This window comes from Ipomoea triloba, chromosome 4, assembly GCF_003576645.1.
Source record: "Ipomoea triloba cultivar NCNSP0323 chromosome 4, ASM357664v1".
NCBI classification, from domain to species: Eukaryota; Viridiplantae; Streptophyta; class Magnoliopsida; order Solanales; family Convolvulaceae; genus Ipomoea; species Ipomoea triloba.
In genome coordinates, this window is record NC_044919.1 from 33,813,613 (window position 1) to 33,832,560 (window position 18,948).

At 35.5% G+C, this 18,948-nt stretch overlaps 2 protein-coding genes across 4 annotated transcripts; both read left to right on the forward strand.

Moving 5' to 3' along the window:
- Positions 1-3,228: 3,228 nt before the first annotated feature.
- On the forward strand, positions 3,229-6,609 carry LOC116017264 (protein UPSTREAM OF FLC). Its single transcript, XM_031257811.1, has 7 exons — positions 3,229-3,568; positions 3,809-4,231; positions 4,308-4,377; positions 4,507-4,622; positions 4,815-5,688; positions 5,786-6,091; positions 6,207-6,609. Exons 2-7 carry the CDS (start codon positions 3,997-3,999, stop codon positions 6,265-6,267), a joined length of 1,662 nt encoding a protein of 553 aa, XP_031113671.1. The 5' UTR covers positions 3,229-3,568; positions 3,809-3,996; the 3' UTR covers positions 6,268-6,609.
- Positions 6,610-9,463: 2,854 nt separating this feature from the next.
- On the forward strand, positions 9,464-14,222 carry LOC116017304 (receptor-like protein EIX2). Of its 3 annotated transcripts, XM_031257860.1 has the most exons (4): positions 9,464-9,763; positions 9,858-9,938; positions 10,957-13,916; positions 14,073-14,222. In XM_031257860.1, the coding sequence occupies exon 3, from the start codon at positions 11,001-11,003 to the stop codon at positions 13,911-13,913; it is 2,913 nt and encodes a 970-aa protein (XP_031113720.1). In that variant the 5' UTR covers positions 9,464-9,763; positions 9,858-9,938; positions 10,957-11,000; the 3' UTR covers positions 13,914-13,916; positions 14,073-14,222. The 3 variants fall into 3 exon arrangements, with proteins under 3 accessions (XP_031113720.1, XP_031113719.1, XP_031113718.1); XM_031257859.1 differs by lacking the exons at positions 9,464-9,763; positions 9,858-9,938 and having other exon boundaries at positions 10,562-11,225; positions 11,292-13,916; XM_031257858.1 differs by lacking the exons at positions 9,464-9,763; positions 9,858-9,938 and having other exon boundaries at positions 10,562-13,916.
- The last annotated feature ends 4,726 nt before the right edge of the window (positions 14,223-18,948 follow it).

Below are 18,948 nucleotides of genomic sequence, written 5' to 3' on the forward strand. Positions count from 1 at the left end.
AAATAAGAGATTATAGGGATGCTCTAAAGTTTGCAATTGCTCTTCATGTTTCTATATATAGGAAATAATAAGAGATTATTTGGAGGAAAGAGAATGATGCTCTAAAGTTTGCAATTGCTCTACAACATCTCAAACACTTAAAAAGAAAAAAGATAAGTTTGGTTGGGAGGAGGGAATTATGAGGGAAAAGAATTGTAATTCGGTGGAATTGCAATTCAATAAATAAAGTAGGAATTGAAATTACAGTATTTGGTATGTAGAAATATGAGTACATGGAATTGAAAAATACGAAGCGACAAAATGACTAAAATGTCGTTATGTTGTGGTAGATGTTGTAGTAATAGTAGTAGCAGTAGTAGTAATAATAATAGTAATACTAATAATAATAAGTATAATAATAATTAATTCAAACAATAATAATAATAATAATTCTTTCAATTTAAAAAAAAAAAGAAAAAGAAAAAGACAAAGGGTATGGGAGGAGGGGCAAAATTGTCTTTACACCAACAAATTGCCCCTCCTCTCCACCGAATTGCAATTCATGGGGGGTACCCCATGAATTGCAATTCATCATTTGGAGGGTTGCAATTCCCTCAAACCAAACACTGTAGTTTGGGAATTCATTGAATTGCAATTCCCCCAAACTACATCCAACCAAACATGCCATAAAGTCATGCACCAACGTACTGTTAGCTATTAGAAATTTGAGCGTAACACCTGCTAATGCATAACTTTTTATTGTTTTTAGTTTTTTTTTTTAATATTATTTTATAATATTAACGTGTGAAGAAGAAAACTCACATATATAATGAGAAAGGTTTGGAGGCACCCTTAAATGATTGTATTGATTATTGAATACAATTTGATGCTATATTAGTCTATGCGGTGTTTGGCAAACGGCTGATGACTTATAGCTGATAGCTGGTTGGTTTAGCTAGTAGTTGATGGCTGATTGCGTTAACTGGTTTGACTAGCTGGTTGTATTAGCTGATTATAAAAAACTGTTTGGTAAATTAGCTGGTTACTAGTAGCTGATTGAATGTAAAATGACATTTAAGGGTATATGTGTATTGTATTATTTCAACCTTTAAATATAACAAACCCTCCACCCATTTATAAGTAAATTCCATTGATTTCAAATGACAAAATAGTCAATATACTCATTAATCCCAACAAGCTAATAGAAAAAGCTACATTCATTAGCTTTTCAATTTTCAACTTATTGGTCCAATAAGCCAAGGCTAATAAGTCATTTACCAAACACTTCAAAATAGCTTATTGATAGGTCAAAGAAGCTAAACTTGATCAAATAAGTTAAAATTTAGCTGATAAGCCAATAACCAAACACCCCATATCATACAAAATTTCTAATAAAATTAATATGATTATACATAATTTTTGGTTGATTACTTATGAATTGAACAACTAATTACCAACAATTAAATTAAATGATGTCATTATTTACAAAATTTGATTATATGTGACGTTACACATGTTGAAAAATGAAAGCACATGCCACTAATTATGTGGTATGATTAATTAATTATGGTGTTAAAGTCAAAGCCACTAATATGGTATGGTATTAGTAGGATCAAACGTGATCCAATTTGCAAATTCTAGTTTAGTAAAATCTACTCTATATATTGTCATAAATAGCCCGGTAAGACATGAATAAATGTGGGAATAATGTTATTTGTCATTTGTCTTTTGAATTGTTCAGCACTTCAGCGTGGCTTAGACGCAACGCAAGCCGCTTTAGTGTATAACATTATGTGAAGAATTGAGAATTTTTTCACATTTTTAGTATAAACGAGTATGGTAGGATTTGTACCACTAATTGATTCATAACTTTCAAAACTTATATAATTGATCAATGAGTATTAATTATTTAGTACAAATAATATTTCTGGTGAAATCGCTGTCAAATTTTCACCAAAGTATTTGTGTTCTCTTTATAATAGGGGTATAATGGTCTTTTTTCTGTGGAGATTTAACTAAAATGACTATTTGCGTTAAGAAATTGATACTCATGTACCGGTTATGCAAGTTTTGAAGTTGTGGATCAACATTGTTGGTGCCGCAATACTCATTGGACCAAAAGTGCAAAAAAATCTAAGGATAAAATATGACGGTAAAAAGAAAAGACCATTATATCCCTGCTATAGAGAGGAAATAAATTTTACATTGAAAAATTCAAAAATTGACGGAGATCTCACCAAATGATCATTTGCGCTAAGAAATTGATATTATGCAAATTTTGAAAATTGTTGATCAACATTGCTAATGCAACAATACTTGTGAGATCAAAAGTGTAAAATATTTGAATAATTGATATCAATTTTAAGCGGTTTGTTTTAGTTTTCGTTATTTTTTAACTAATCATAATTTGATAGTATATAAATGAAGTAAATTTGTTTGTCTAAGTAGTGAAGATTATATTATATACAAATATGGTTATTAAAGATAATGTTGTACTAATAATGTTTCATTTTGTCATGTTAGACAATCGGGTAACCATGTAGCTCATGTTGTTGTTAAAGTTGCATGCTTCTGAATAATTATATTAAAGATTTTTTTTTCCTAGTTGTGGAGGCAAACCATATGTCGTGGATGATAGAGAGTGGAAGGGAGAAAGAAAAAATTCAAACATCCCGCAAATGTTCGTTTTCATGGTTTTAGAGGACATAACCAAAAAAAAAAAAAAAAGAAGGAAGAAAAGTTGTGTGGTTAACTCGCACTATGAGATTCTCAGGTAGCGCATAATCGCATATAAAGTTAACATTTTTTTTTTCCATCTCCCTCTCTTATTGTTGAGTGTTGACCACCAAAAACTCTTTAAAAAAAATCAACTTGGGAAGCTCAGTATTTAATCAATGGGTTAGATTTTGGACCTCATTGATCAAAATTCGACCTGCCTTACGGATTGAGACTCGTGAAACGATTTCAAACAAATTTTTGCCATAACATGAGTACTTAACTAATCACAATTGTTCTACTATATGGACTCTCAAATCTTACTTCTTGATATTGTTTTTCGTGTGAATCTTAATACAAGTGTATACATCAAAATTTTGTGTATTAAAGTAAAATTTAGGGGTAGAAAAATAATAGTACAATAATATTTTACTTTTTATGTTGTACATGAGTAATTATTCGTACCATTTAAAAATAAAACCAGTACTGCACTGTTTCATCTTCTGCATTTTTCATTAAAGGACCGGTGATGGCGATGGGGGTAGGGAGTTTGAAAGAGGAATATGGAGGAGACAAAAGAAAGAAGGAAACACAAGTGAGAGTAAAGTAGAGTAGAGTGAGGTGAAGTCAAATCACTCTGCACAAACTTAAAACCCCATCGAATCAGCCAAAAGAAAGCACAGCAGCAAATCCGGTAAAAGCCATTCCAAAAAAGCTCGCCGCCTGTAAAGAAAACCCTCTCCAAATCTCATTAGTCACTTTCCTTCTTCTTCTTCTTCTCGCTTCGCCGCTCATTGCTGCGATCCCCACCGTTTTTTTTTTGCGTTATACGCATTATTATATTGAATGTGGGTGTCCCATTTTTACCCATCAGGTTTGTCTCTCTGTGTGTACTGGTTTTTTGTGTGTATGGTTATCAATACACATCGAACAGGTTGTCCACTTGTCCCAGTAGGCCAGGCGGTTTACTTGTTTTCATTATTAGAATCTTCTGTCGTGAAATTGCAATGATTTTTTTTTCTTGAATTTAACCCATTTGCGGAAATCTTTGTCTGTCACTCGTATTTTTGAAAGTTTTTGGGACGACGCTTAAAAAGTTCAAGTTTTTATGCAGACCCAGAAGAGGAAAGAGCGGAAAACTTTGGCTTCTTCATGGACTGATGATCTTTTGCGATTATACTTTGATTTTGTGGCGATTCTAGCTCAATCTTAGATCTATTGTACCCTCACAATCAGTGATTCGGAAGCCGTATGAATTGATTGTTTAAGAGCTTTCTGTGAAGATCGGAGTTAGGGTTTGGGATGGAGGGGCGGATGAAAAAGTACCGTCCTTTGAGCCCGGAGAGAGCCAAAGTTTGGACGGAGAAATCTCCAAAATATCGGCAGAAACAGCAGCCCAGGAAGGAGCAGCAAAGTAGCAGTAGCAGTAGTAATAACAGAGTTGCTGTGGTGTATTATCTATGTAGAAATCGGCAGCTTGAGCATCCCCATTTCATTGAAGTCCCTCTTTCTTCCCCGGAGGGGCTCTACTTGAGAGGTATACTTTCTTTGTGGTCTCTAATTCTTTCTAATTTTGAAATACTGAAATTTGTGTTTTTTTTTTTGGTCTGAAGATGTAATTGAGAGGCTTAATGTTTTGAGGGGCAGAGGCATGGCTTCAATGTACTCTTGGTCTTGCAAGAGGTAAAGTAGTCCAAGTGTTTGTTTTTTTGTTTGTGTGAATTTCAGCTTTTGATTTCAAAGGGTTTAGTTTAGGCCTTAGTTTTTCATTGATTTTGGGTATTGAATTTCTGTGATTGTTTGGATTCACAGGAGCTATAAGAATGGGTTTGTTTGGCATGATCTTTCTGAAGATGATCTGATTCTTCCTGCTCATGGTAATGAATATGTTCTCAAGGGTTCAGAACTTTTGGAAGAATCTAATTTAGGTATGCTGTTATACCTTACACTTCTGATTATGGAAAGCATCGAGTTCTTGCTACTAATGAATCCAATTCCTAATTCCTTAGTTACTAGGAAATAACTGTTTATTTGCTTAATCTTTCTAGTAAAGTAAGTCATTGAGTGTCTTGAATTCTGGCATGATAAATTGGTAATGTGAGCTTTCATTTTCCTTTCAGGGAACTTCAGCCCTGGAAGAAATGTTAGATTTCAAAATCCAAAACTGTTACCGGAACCGCCATCTGCTAGAAGCCAAGATGATTCTTCCTCATCTTCCAGCATGAATGGGAGAGGAACAAAACCTTCACAGGACGATGAACTTTCTCCCCCGGTTGAACGCCCCAATTCATCTGCTGTGTCCCCCGAGTCTAGTGCTGGGAAAAATTTCTCGTGGAATGGTTCGTTAAGCTTGGCAGAGTACAAGGTGTACAAGAACGATGGCTCTGCTGATGCTTCCACGCAGACAGAAGAAAATCCGAGCAGAAATAATAGTGTTCGGGAGACCTGCACCAGAGGCGTTTCAACAGATGATGGATCTCCCGAGCCTGAAAGTAATAGGGCGAATGACAACCAGCACGTTTTACAGATGAAAGAATCATCTGAGATTTGCAAGGAGGCAGTTTCACCACCTCCGTCTACATCTAGTGTATCATCAGGCGGCAGAACTGATACCTTGGAGTCTCTCATTAGATCCGATATCAGTAAGCTCAACAGCTTTAGAATTCTCGAAGAGGAGGAATTCCGAGTGCCCACAACAAAACTTAAGCCTTCAAACATGCTAATGCAATTAATCTCCTGTGGATCCATTTCGGTGAAGGATCACAGTTTTGGTCTTATCCCAATGTACAAGCCGAGATTTTCGCATTCAAAATTTCCATCCCCACTATTCTCGACCTCATTAACCTTGGGAGAACTTGATTGCCTGACCGAAAATCCTAGACTAATGGGTCTGAGGTTAGAAGATAAAGAGTATTTCAGCGGGAGTTTGATCGAGACAAATGTGCCCAAAGGAGTAGCTGTTCTTAAAAGGTCATCATCATTTAATGCTGACAGGTTAGTAAGATATTATCTATTCATTTTACTTGGTGATGGATATAATTTGGTTTGCAATTCACATTTAATACTGAATAATAAATATGTTGAGATGCAGGACTAATAAGCAGATTGATCCAGTCGAGGACAAAGAGGAGGATGTAAGCTCAACAGGCTCAAAGTGCATCCCCCGAGCAATCAAGGCGTCCTTGAGTAAGCATCCAAGAAGTGAATCGATGAGATCTCCAATTTCTGAGGGTCCAAGAATCTCATCTGAAGGAGCGGAGAACCCACAAGCCATCACATTTGACACACCAACAGGAGGAAGCAGGAGAATTACGGAGCCTACCTCGGGAAAGAAACAGTCAAAGAGAGCCGAATCTTTCAGGGAGGAGGGGAACGCGATCAAAATTATTGAAGAAAGTTAAGTTTCAACACCGTGTGATTTAAAATACTAGGCACATACAATGTAAACAACGGGCATTCCCTTATTCATGTTGGTTGAGAACTTGAGATTGTTTTTTATTTCTTACCAACAGGCTTGCTTCAGGAGCTCGGGTTATAATACAGTCAAAAGGATCTCCCGACAAGGAACTTTAAACAATTTTGAAGGCCGACTTTGGGCAGCACAAGTTTTGGTTATTCTGGCGGGGAATCAGCAAACTACACTCATTTGCAACTGAATCACCATTACTTCATTGTAAATCTATGTAAAAGATGAAAACTTGAAGCAGATTTGAGTATCTGCTGATGGTGAACACTTGGAATGCCTTAGTGGTAAAATCCTTAGGTTTTGCACTTCATTTCTGTAATAGTATAGGCACCACAATCAATGTTAATGGTTCCAGACTCTCCCTCCCTGCTAGATATAGGTAGCCAAAATGGTTGTTGAATTGGTACTTTTATTTACTTAATTAAATTATATTGTGATGATTCACATCATATTTCAGAGCACTGTTCTTTTAACTTTGGGCAGCCATTTTCTTGAACAATTCTCCCCAGTGTACCTTTGAGGGTTATCAACATAAATAATGCATGGATTCACTGAATTGTTGGCTTTTTTGGGGTAAAATAATTACTCCCAACAAGATCTTGATTCTCTTGGCCTGTCCAAATAATTAAAAAATGACCCAATTCTTTAATATGCACAGAAATACCAAAGTTTTGTTTGTTTTTTAGGCAAAATAATATACTAATCTTCCAAGGTTGGCAGACATGTCGGGCGCTTGGAATTTCAAAGGAAATAAACATAAAAAAAGAGAAGTGTGAATGAAGACATAACACAGAACACGACATTCACCAAGGAAAAGCAGCATGGGATGCCTCTTTTTTCTTAAAATACATTTGGCTTCGTGCTTACGATAGACTGATCCTAAACTCTCAGAACCCTTGCTCAAGGCATTGGAGGAGGAGATAATAAGATAAATTACGAGTCCTCCAATTAATCTTCAATTTTCACACCAAAGATCGATTTTTTGAGTTTTGAGTCTCTCAATGACCCCGGTCTTTGGTGAGAATTGAACTCTTATCTTACCGCTATTGAGCCAAGTCTCGTGAAACTCTTCGTGAATCTTTTGACTTGGTGGAGACAGGTTTGACCACAAGTGATGGTTGTAAAGTCAAATTAAACTTTAGTGCCCCCATTGTACTGAGGCCAAGAAACAAAATACATACAGAAATCAAGAATCAAATAAATGTGGTGGCGACCCCTCTGCACCACTACCCACACACCATTTGCCTGAGCCATGACAGCTTTTGAATTCCCAGTATTCTTCAGCTGTCCACAGAGCGCCAGAATCACACCGAGTTGACCTCCAAAAAAGTGTACAAAATAGCCAGAACTGGTTTCTCCCGCCACTCTCTTGTTACAATCAAGACAAGAAGTAATACTCTCCGAGGGTGAAAAGGTGAAAATTTTTATAATGTCTAGTTTAGTGTTCATGTGAAACTAATAATCACAATAAAGTATATTACAACAAAAAAGCATAATATTGTATGATTGTATGTAACTAAATATTTACCGTATCTAGATAGATTGAAATTGGATTATAATGTAAATTTAAATCTAATCAATTAACTAATATAATCCATGACATTTTTCTCCTTCACACTCCTCTAGACAATTGGACTTTTTAAATTTAAAGGGTTAAATAATTTAGAGCAATCCTAATAGATTAATTTTTTTAGGGTCCGAAAAAAGAACTTAAAAAGTTATCATAATTAGAGTGGTCCTTAGCTAGCGACTACTCGAATTGTCCAATGGAATGAAGAAGAACATGCACTTGATAGGCGTTATGCATGATCCAAATTGAGCATTAAAAAAACATGAGTTATTGAGAACTCAAAGTATTATTTGTCACTTTACTTTCTCTTTCTTTCACAACAATAAAAAAAATTCCTATGGAAGTTGACCGTACAATCAGAATCTCTCCCAAAACTGTAACTGGTTGATCATTTGCAATTAGAATGTCCACCAAAATTGTAAGTGGTTGATGATTTGCAATTAAAATCTCTCCTATGACTAAAGCAGTAAAAGAAGAGAACCAAATTATGAATTTATGATCCATTAAAGTTGGAATGAAGCAGGCCGGATTTAAACCAAAGAAGCTAAGCGACAGGATTTGTAATCCGATTGGGAATCTTTGTGACCAAAGAAGGGGTGATAGATGAAGCAAGAGTGAGAGATTAATGATAAAATGTTGGATTTGAGTTCAAATTAAAGTTGAGACAAACACATGGGTGGGTATAAAGTTGCCTCTCACGTGGACAACAACAAACACTGTTTTCTTCAAAAGAAAGTGCAGTAATGAATGTAAAGAAGCTGGTAAGTCTCTGTCTGTTGTTGAGTGTCCGAGTGGTTAGGACTTAGGATTTAGGAGTGGAACATACTACAATCACGACAGTATACCATTTTTACTGTATTTGGCGCATCTGATTTCTTTTCTTTTGGGTTTTGTTGAAATCATAATTTGGTAGCAACTCCACTTTTGTTTCTTTGTAATTGACCCCTTTGTTGGGCCGCACCACACTTGTTTAGCTTTTTCTGTGTAATAAAGTTTCAAAGCGAATGAGAATGGGTTGGGCTACCAAGAGAATAGCCACCCGGATTGCCTAACCAAAATCATTTTGGAAACTCCATTTTAAAAGATTGGAGGACCAAGGTTTTAAAAATTATAGAAAATGTGAAAAAATTAATAGTTAGAGATCAAATGTAAAAATGTCCAATAATCGTGAGATCGAAAGCGTAAAAAAAACTCATATGATACACTTACACTATGTTTAGCTCTCTCTCTCAAAAAAAAAAAAACAAAACAAAACAAAAAAGTCAAATAGACTATCAAATTTTTGTTGGTCATACAATTGGATCATCTAATAAAAGAATGCAATTAGTATTTGCAGGTAAACAAGTTTCCGATAAATTTTTGTTATGTCATGCCACTTGAAAAATAAATTATTTTATTTTTCTGTAATTACTTGGCAAATATAACATATTAGTAAAATGAATATTAAAAAAATGTTACCAACAAAGTAATTGACAATTTTTATTTGATAAAAAAGTGACAAGTAAAATTATTATTATATATACTTTGTGTTATGTGAAAAATTATAAAATATCGGTTGACATTGATGTCAATTATTAAATAAAGTATCATTAAAATTATTATCCATAATACGTAGTATAATTATGTATATGATATATAATGATATCATGATTGATGTTGATTTTAGCCCTCCAACATAAATTTTCTGGTTTAGCCCTTGGATGCTTCATCCACAACACTTAGCTCAACTTCCAGCAGCAACAATGTATTCTACTTTCGAGCTTTCAAAAGTTTCTCGAAAACCTCTTGCATTTTTCTTAACATTCATCAATAGTGAATGAAGGAAATTCTTCCTCACCATCATCTCTTTATTATGTGCACAAGGAACCCAATTATCCACACTCTACTCTAACAATTTTGGGAGTTGAACTCCAATGATATTTTCTCCGATTCTTTTAGTTGGTAGAGTCCAACTCACAACATACTCCAATTTGGAGAGCTCAATTCCAATGATGTTTGAGGTAGCATTCTAACCATGACTTGAGCTCGATCAGGTAATAATAAACTAGTATGTTAGCCTTGAGCAAATTCCTAATCATCTTAGCAACCGAAAGATGTGATCTCTTACAGATGATATTAAACCAACAGGCGTGGAATGCGGTAGAGAATCAGGAACTGAAAAGGAAACCCTCCACGGCTCCACTCTTCATTTCTTCTTCAATTCACATTGTAAGTCGTACCATTTAAACGTGAGATTGTTAGTTTCCATTTTTGATTCTTTGCTTTAGTTTGCTGAAGAGTGATGCGCAGCGAAAGATGACTTTAATCTGTTACCTTCAATCGCCATTGATTTCTGCAATATATATATCTGTGAGATATGCATCTTGCTATTACATACGATGCATATATACATCCAACTACCTGTTGCTCAAAGTTGAATTCCCTTAGCTTGAATACAGTGTCGAGTTGAATTCTTATGAATTGGAGCAATACTATTGAAACTCCTCTCGAAATGTTGTCATGTAACAATTAAATTTTAGTTTAGTTTGAATCTAATATGACTATCGAGTAGGAGAGGTTAAGATAAAAATATATGCACGTCCTATTGGCTAGTCAAGTCATGAAATGAGGTGCCCGCATGTACAGTTCAATTAGTCATAGGGGTGAAGATGATGATTATGAAGAAAGATCAGAGATTGAGTCTCACCAATGACAATATGAGAGCAACCTCTCAAAGTGATAGTCTTTTTGTTTAACTGAGTTACCATGATTTACATCCTCCTAATACTCTGTCAGCCGGGTTGAGGATTCAACCTTTTGGGAAGAAAGTCATGAAATGAGGTAGGAGCATTATCTTTCTAGTAATAACCTGTAGGCTGTAGCCTGTTGGATTTCAATCCATTTCAGCTCAAACAGTTAACCTACTAATCCAACCAAAACATGGCTGGGTGGCTTTGAGTGGAGGACTTGGATGCATTGTCATTTAACTTTTCTGCTCCACGAATGAGACCAATAATATATGATATCAAGTCTTCTTGGTCTGTGTTGAAAATTTCAAAGTAATATAATTATGCAGAAAACTGTGCTAAGTAATTTACGGACTGTGTGTATATATACACATATAGACTGAACTTCATTTTATTAGTAACACTTTATCATCATCAAAATATTGTGAGCATGGAACCTATGAACATGCTTACTACAGTTGTCCACTTGATTTCCCTTGCAACTTTTCTGTGTCTAGTAGGACCAGAATTCAACCTCACACAGAGAGTTGGTGCTGAAAAAACTATGAGGTGTTTGGAGAGGGAGAGAAAAGCTCTTATTGAATTCAAGAAAGGGCTTCTGGATGACGATGGAGTTCTGTCATCTTGGGGTAGCGAGGATCATAAAAGAGACTGCTGCAAATGGTGGGGTGTTCGTTGCAGCAATAAGACCGGCCATGTAACAGCCATTGATCTTCACTGCCCCGTAGATGATGATTTTTTGCCACTTCAAACTCCTTTGGGTGGAAAGGTTAGTCCATCTTTACTTGAATTGAAGCATTTGAGTTATCTCGATCTCAGTTACAATGATTTCCAGGGGCAAAGCATCCCGGACTTCATTGGTTCCCTGAACAGTTTGAAAGTGTTAAATCTAGCATTTGCCAGCTTTGCTGGTAATGTTCCAACTCATCTTGGAAATCTTACCAGTCTCCATATTCTAAATGTTTCGTGGAATTCAGATTTATCAATCAACAATCTTGAGTGGCTCTCTCGTCTTTCTTCTTTAAGATACCTTGATCTTAGTGTAGTTCCCTTTGAACAAACCCTGTGGCCAGAAACAATTGTTAACCTTCCTGATTCCCTCGAGAAATTGCAGCTGAGTACTTGTGGACTCTTTGAAACTATTCCCTTCACCATCAACTCTTCTGCATCTCTTTCAGTTGTCGATTTCTCTTACAACAATCTTACTCTGTCTTCAGTATCCAACTGGTTGCAGAACTTTAGCACAAGTTTGACTAGCATTGGCCTATCACATAACAATTTAGCAGGTCCCATCCCTGAAACATTTGGGCACATGGAATTTCTTCAGCGCCTAGATCTTTCTGGAAATAAATTGTCAGGCAGCATTCCTAAATCTTTTAGGAATTTAAGCCATCTAGTCTCCCTTTCATTATCTGATAACCAATTAAGCGAACCCGTTTCTGAACTGCTTGAAAAGTTATCAGAACATGCAGGTCAGTCACTAGAATCCTTGTGGTTAGATGGTAATAAACTCAATGGTTCACTCCCAGACATTAGTACAAGATTTTCATCCTTAAGAGAATTGGTTGTATCAAATAACCAATTGGATGGATCTTTGCCACAAAGCTTTGGACTACCTTCAAGTCTTGAATCTTTAGGTTTAAGGGGTAACAGAATAATGGGGTTATTTCCAGACATCAAAACTTTTGGACTTGAATCTCATCTTAAGTTCCTGGATTTGTCTGATAATCAAATTACTGGGCCATTGCCAGATTTAACACCATATTCATCAATGATAGAGCTATATCTCCAAGGCAATCAATTGCAAGGGGTGATAACTGAAGCTCATTTTTCAAGCCTTACCCGCCTACGAGTGTTGGATTTATCCTTTAACTCATTGTCTTTGAACATCAGTGCTGATTGGAATCCTCCTTTCCAACTTGAGGCTATACAGTTAGCAAGCTGTAAAATGGGGCCTCAGTTTCCAAAATGGCTGCAAACTCAGGGTGGATTTTTTGCCCTTGATATCTCTTCTGCTGGTATTTCTGATACAGTGCCTGATTGGTTCTGGGACCTCTCTCCCAGAATTGAATACGTGAACTTGTCTTACAACAAGATTGATGGCAAAGTTCCTGATTTATCAACCAAATTTTCTGGTGCTCAAGTAATAGATTTTAGAAACAATGGCTTTTGGGGTCTCATGCCTTCAATTCCTCCAGAAGTCAAATCATTTCATCTCTCACATAATAACTTTTCTGGATCAATTTCTTTCATGTGCACAGATACCACTCATTTCACTACTTCTCTTGACCTCTCATATAACCAACTCTCAGGAGAGATTCCCAACTGTTTTGAGAACTATACAGATTTGGTCGTACTAAATCTTGCAAATAATTATTTCTCTGGGAAACTTCCTCACTCTTTAGGCTTCCTGCAAGGACTTCTGTTGTTACATATGAGAAACAACAACTTTACAGGAAAGTTTCCACGCTCATTGCAAAATTGCACATCATTGAGAATGATTGATTTAGGAGGAAATCAATTTACAGGGAGAATCCCACTATGGATATGGACATCTCTAAGTAAGTTGATCGTTGTAAGCCTTAGACATAACAAGTTCAGTGGAAACCTGCCTCCAAGTTTGTGTCACCTTAACAATATTCAAGTCTTGGATTTTTCTCGAAACAGAATGGAAGGGAGAATTCCATCTTGCTTCTACAATTTTACTTCTTTGATTCAGAAAAACAATTCCACAGGAAAGACTATTGTAGGTGTTGGAGAATATTTTGGTGCAGTTTATAATGATGTTGACTACATAGACAACATTTTGATTCAGTGGAAAAACCAAGACTCAGAATATAGGAGTATATTGAGATTTCTAAAGATCATTGACCTTTCAAGCAATCATTTGATAGGAGATATTCCCGAGGAATTTTCTGTCTTGAGAGGATTAATTTCCTTAAACCTCTCAAGAAACCATTTGACTGGAAAAATCATCCCGGGAATCGATCAGATGGAAATGTTAGAATCTCTTGATTTGTCTAGGAACCAACTCTCAGGTGAAATTCCAGCAGGCCTGGCTCATTTGAATTTTCTTAGTGTTCTTGACTTGTCGAACAACAACTTGTCAGGAAAAATTCCATCTGGCACTCAACTTCAGGGTTTCAATGCAACATCTTATGCTGGAAACAGTGGACTGTGTGGGGATCCACTTCCCAAATGTCATGAAGATGTTCCTACCATCAAAGGAAAAGGCGATGATTATGAAGAAGACGATGATAGGCTTTTGACGTTGGAGTTTTACATATCCATGGTGCTGGGTTTTTCAGTAAGCTTTTGGGGCTTTGTGGTCACTTTATTCCTCAAAGATTCATGGAGATATGCCTACTATAAGTTCTTAAGTGACTCCAAAGATTGGGTGTATGTAACAATGAAAGTGTCATTGGTAAGACTTCAGAGGAAGTTTAGGCCACACTAGATGGTAAGTGTTAGTAACTAGTTGGTTATATGTTCTTTACAAGATTTAAATTACTCCCTTTATGTATATGTTATTTGGCATTCCATTCCATTCCATTTTGTATAACACCTATATATAAAGCTTTTTTTTTTTTTTTTTTTTTTAACTTTGACATGACAGATGGATTCTGCAGAAATTGGGCATGAACATTGAACGCTACCAGCAGAAGTGCAGCATTTCATTTGAAATTTGAAGAAACATTGCAGTTAGTTTGAAGATTTGTGTGTTTTGTTCACCGGTCATTTAGAAAAGAAAGTCTTTTATTTCCAAGAACTCTATACTCCTATACCATTTTCTTTTCACATACAGTTCTTTTTGTTTGATGTTAATGTCCCTTTAATTTATTGCTACGTGTGATGCATGGTTTTCCTTTTCACATTGCCAACAACAGTTGATGCTATGACAGATAATAAATTCGAGTAGGCTTTTATCGTATTCATCTCTCACAAATTCTTGTAGCTTTTGCTTTGAAATTCTTATCAGTATTTAATTAATTGCTATTTCATCTATACAAAATTTATACGTAGTATTAGAGAGAGTTAAGGTTGTTATGAGTTATTGTCTATCCTCATTGAAATTCTGTATAATCATACTGCTGAACCATACTCAGAGTATTATATAGAGAAGAAAAGCGAGAGGAAAGAAACTAGGAGAAATGCAGGAACTGCTCAGGGGGCAGTTTTCATTTGACGAGTATATATACATACAACATGGGATAAACTCTACATAAGATAATGACCAATAATATATATATTTATGGCACTCCCATTGGCCATTATCTTGGGAGGAGGGAATTAGGAAAGAAATAAATTGTAATTTGGTGGAAAAAAATGGGATAAAGTATGAATTCAAATTAATGACTAAAATTTGGTAAGGAGGAATAAAATTATCGGGATGGGAATAGAAGAAGTTATATAATGACTAAAATGCTTTTGTGTAGCTCAAGTGGCAACTGAACTTTCTTTGTGGGGAAGAATTTCTGGAGAACTCGGATTTGATTCCCACAAGTAAACGGACTGAGAAAGACCCGGTGAATTTACTAAAAAAAAACCCGGTAAATTTACTAAAGAGAAAAGAAGCCTTTGTGTAATACGGAGTAATAATAATTCAGGACAAATTTATAAATTTCTTCACTTTTCCTTTGCAATCCTCTGGCTCGCTACTGAATTGGTATTCATGGGGGTTGGAGGGAATTGTAATGGGTTAATGACTAAAATGAGAATGCTTTTGCAATTGATGACAAAAATAGAAAACTTTTAAAAAGAAGACAATATATGAAAAAACTCATTTGTGACCTGCGTTTCTGACCATGTCCCAAATGAGTTTTACAAAAAATACTTCAAATGCAAGTGCCACTTAGGTCTCAAGTATTATACAAGAGATGCAAGTGTCTTCTATACGATTTAGAAATGCAGGTGGCAATTGCGTTGAAGTATAGTACGTGAAAGCCTGACGGTCCCTTCTTTGACTTGGAATTCACCACCGTTCTGGATGAAGAAGACGGAGACAGCAAGAGTGGTGGGAATGGCGGCGGAGGAGGAGGAGGTGATAAGAGTAACGACCATCAGCATGCAGGAGAAGATGACGAGAGCAAGCCTGATGACTCGGACAAAGAAGAAGGCTAGCTGAATTTGACTTTCTCCATGCCATCCGCCTCCAGTGTGGACCGTACTATACTTCAAACGCAATTGTCACTTGTGTTTCTTCTTTGTATCTATACGATTTAGAAACGCAAGTGACACTTACGTTTGAAGTATTCTTGTGAAAAAAAAAAGAAATTGAAATTTTTTGTAAAACTCACTTGGAAAACACATGTCCCAAATGAGCTTTTCATATATATATATATATGTGTGTGTGTGTGTGTGTGTGTGTGTATCATTTTTGTCCTCAATTGTAAAAACATTCTCATTTCAGTCTTTAATCCGAATTGCAATTCTCTAAAACCAAACAATGTAAATTCAAAAGCTAAAGATTTGCATTGAAATTGAATTGTAATTACACTCTACCAAACATTCCCTAGGAAAATTATGCTGTGGACCCAGGTCCAAAACTACGTTGTTTTTGTCTTTTTTTTTGTTTTTTTTTATAGTAAACATATTGCTAAATATAGAGTTGTCCAAAAATGTGTAAATGTAGAAGTTTCAAAGTGTGAATGTAGAGTATAAAAATCGTGAATTTAGATTTATGATTGTGTGAATGTAGAGTTGCCCAGAAATGTGTCAAATTGTGAATATGGAGTATAGAAATCGTGAATGTAGAGTTATGCATGTGTGAATCTGTAATAGAGTTAAGAAGTTCTAGCAACTTGTAGCCCTGTAATGTGTGAATGTGGAGTTCTCAAATTGTGAATATGGAGTATATGACCTGTAAATATAGAGTTTTGAATGTGTGAATGTATAACAGTGGTAATATAGTTACTAAACATATAATCATTACATGTAATGTGTGAATGTGGAATTTACAAACTGTGAATGTAGAGTATAGTGTATGTGAATGTAGACCCAGATCCACCTTACAAGGTGGACCTGAGTCCACGGCATAACAACTGCATTCCCTAAAGGTGGGCTCCTGTAGGCTTATGATTAGTTAGGCGAAGCTAGAATAACCTAAGTAAAAAATAAAGGGATAAATAAAAGACTCAAAGTCTTTTGCAGAAAAATATGTTAACACGGTTTTGATTTCCTTCCCCTGAGCGCAGCCTATCAAGGAATGGTTTGCTTGGAAGATTGATTCATCCAAACAACTCATCACTGAATTCCACACTTCCGGTCTTCCGCTATGTCCGAGGTTGACTTAATCAATTAGCTTAACAATGTCATTACTCATTAATTTCTGCTAATATATCCAAATTAATGGATAAAAGAATGTCATTCTTTTGTTTGTTTTATAGTCAATGCAATTCTGGTTTCTAGGAAATATTTCTTATATGCAATGAAGACAGAAATTTGACTGACTAATACCCTGAGTTTATTCTTTCTTTCTTTTTTTTTTTTCACCGAAATTGCATTATAATTTACTACCAGACAGACAAATATATATGAAATACCAAATAGTCAAATGTTGAATTTATTGTAATTTTATCTCAATTGTGTTGGCAGTTTCTGACATTAAAAAAGTAGGAAATTTAAGAATAGATCTGTCAGCACTTCACTTGGTTTTTCTGTGAAATTCCACTGTTCTTGCAATTTGATGTATCCAAGGAAAGAATGGAAAATGGGAATTCCAAGTCCTATAAATCTGATCTAATAATAAAAAAATGGTTAATTTATTATCTGTCCTACAATATATTGATTTCTTCGTCTTAAAGCATCTATATCGAAGGTTCTTTCACGGTTTTTGAGGGGAAGATAGCCACATGGAGGAGAGAGAATGTTGCTGAGAGAAAATTTTGATCCACCTATAATGTATGGTCCTTCAAAGAGTATTTGCTTACAATCTTTTCGAGGAAGCAACCTTTGCTCTGCGGGGTGCACGCTCTGACCTATCTGTTTTTATTTAATCCTCTTCAATTTTCTCTTTCCTAATTACACTTACAAAAACTTTTCAAACCCTATGATGCTCTTACTACGAAGATCACGAATTCAATTTGACTCTATCCAAATTAAAATAGACCCTACATATATTTGTACCACAAAACAGACATTTCAAATTATGTTTTAACTAAAATTTTCAATAGAACATTCCTGAGATGAAGTCACAGCAGAAAGCTGTCGGATTACTACTGGCTAACAGGGCATGGACATTTCAAGACTTGAAAATCCTATAATTCTTTAGAAAGATCCAATAATATATTTATATGAATCATCTCTGATCTCTTGAATGAAGTCTGTGTTTAGTCATTTGGGCAGGCCTAAATTTAGCGTACGGATAACGAAACCCAGATTTCCTAAACAAGCCCACTTCACAGCAAAAGTTATTCATGATTTCTAGCATAAAACGAGAGATTGGACTTTGGACCAAAAATGTGTCAGGACTCAGGAGGATTGGAATTTGGAATAGAATCTGGTCTTACATTCCTGAATTTGTCACACAACGCGCATTCAGAATGAGTTATATCTTTTGATATAATGATAAGCGTTTGATCTGACAAATGATATTATACTTAGGCCACGAATTCGAATCACCAATGGACTGTGTGGGGATCCACTCCCCAGTCCCCAAGTGCCATGAAAATGTTCCTGACGTCAAAGAATAAGAAGATAAAAGAAGATGATAGGCATTTGACATTGGAGTTTTACACTTTTACATATCCATATGGATTCTGCAGAAACATGAACATTACATCAGAAAATTGAAGAAACATATTGCAGTCAGTTTGAAGATTGGAGTGTTTTGTTCACTGGTCATTTAGAAAAGAAAGTCTGTATCTTCAAGAACTATATGATCCAACCCCATTTTCGATCTGTTCTTTTTAATTTACAGTTGTTTGATCTTAAAGTGCATTTGAAGTTATTAGCATGCTAGTGCAGGATTTTATCCTATATATTCATCTCTTACAAATTCTTGTAGATTTTGCCATGAAATTCTTGTTGGTTTGTTGATGGAGAATATGAGGAATAAACGAGGAAATGAGATCTTCAGGCGTGATATCACTTTCTTATAAGCTTTTAATCTTCCCTCTCACAAAGCAACGAGGTTTCAAGACTAAATCTTATGGGATACAAGAAGATGAAACAAAGTTCTTTGTTGCTTGAAAAGAAACTTTAGGAGAGATTTGAACCGTGAAATAACTTGATAGAATGCAAAAACTTGCTATGTTCATCAGATGACACTCCCTAGAATTTATAGAAAAAATTCTAACCGTTGGGAGCAGTTTACTGGAAGTTTATGGCTGTTGGTAAACCACCTTCAACCATATATTTGAATTCCAACCGATTTTGGATAGGATAATCCGGTTTACGTAAGTTACGTACCCATGCATGATAAACGTGTTAAAACACATTCTAGTCTTAATATCCCCAATACAATATACTTGTTGCAAAACAAGAGATACTAA

What these genes read in the sequence shown, in the direction of transcription:
- LOC116017264 (XM_031257811.1), top strand. Translation starts at nt 3,997, where the DNA reads ATGGAGGGGCGGATGAAAAAGTACCGTCCTTTGAGCCCGGAGAGAGCC. An exon ending in TACTCTTGGTCTTGCAAGAG is followed by an intron (nt 4,378 to 4,506) that starts GTAAAGTAGTCC and finishes TTGGATTCACAG; the next exon opens with GAGCTATAAGAATGGGTTTG. An exon ending in ATCAAAATTATTGAAGAAAG is followed by an intron (nt 6,092 to 6,206) that starts TTAAGTTTCAAC and finishes TCTTACCAACAG; the next exon opens with GCTTGCTTCAGGAGCTCGGG.
- LOC116017304 (XM_031257858.1), top strand. Translation starts at nt 10,887, where the DNA reads ATGGAACCTATGAACATGCTTACTACAGTTGTCCACTTGATTTCCCTT.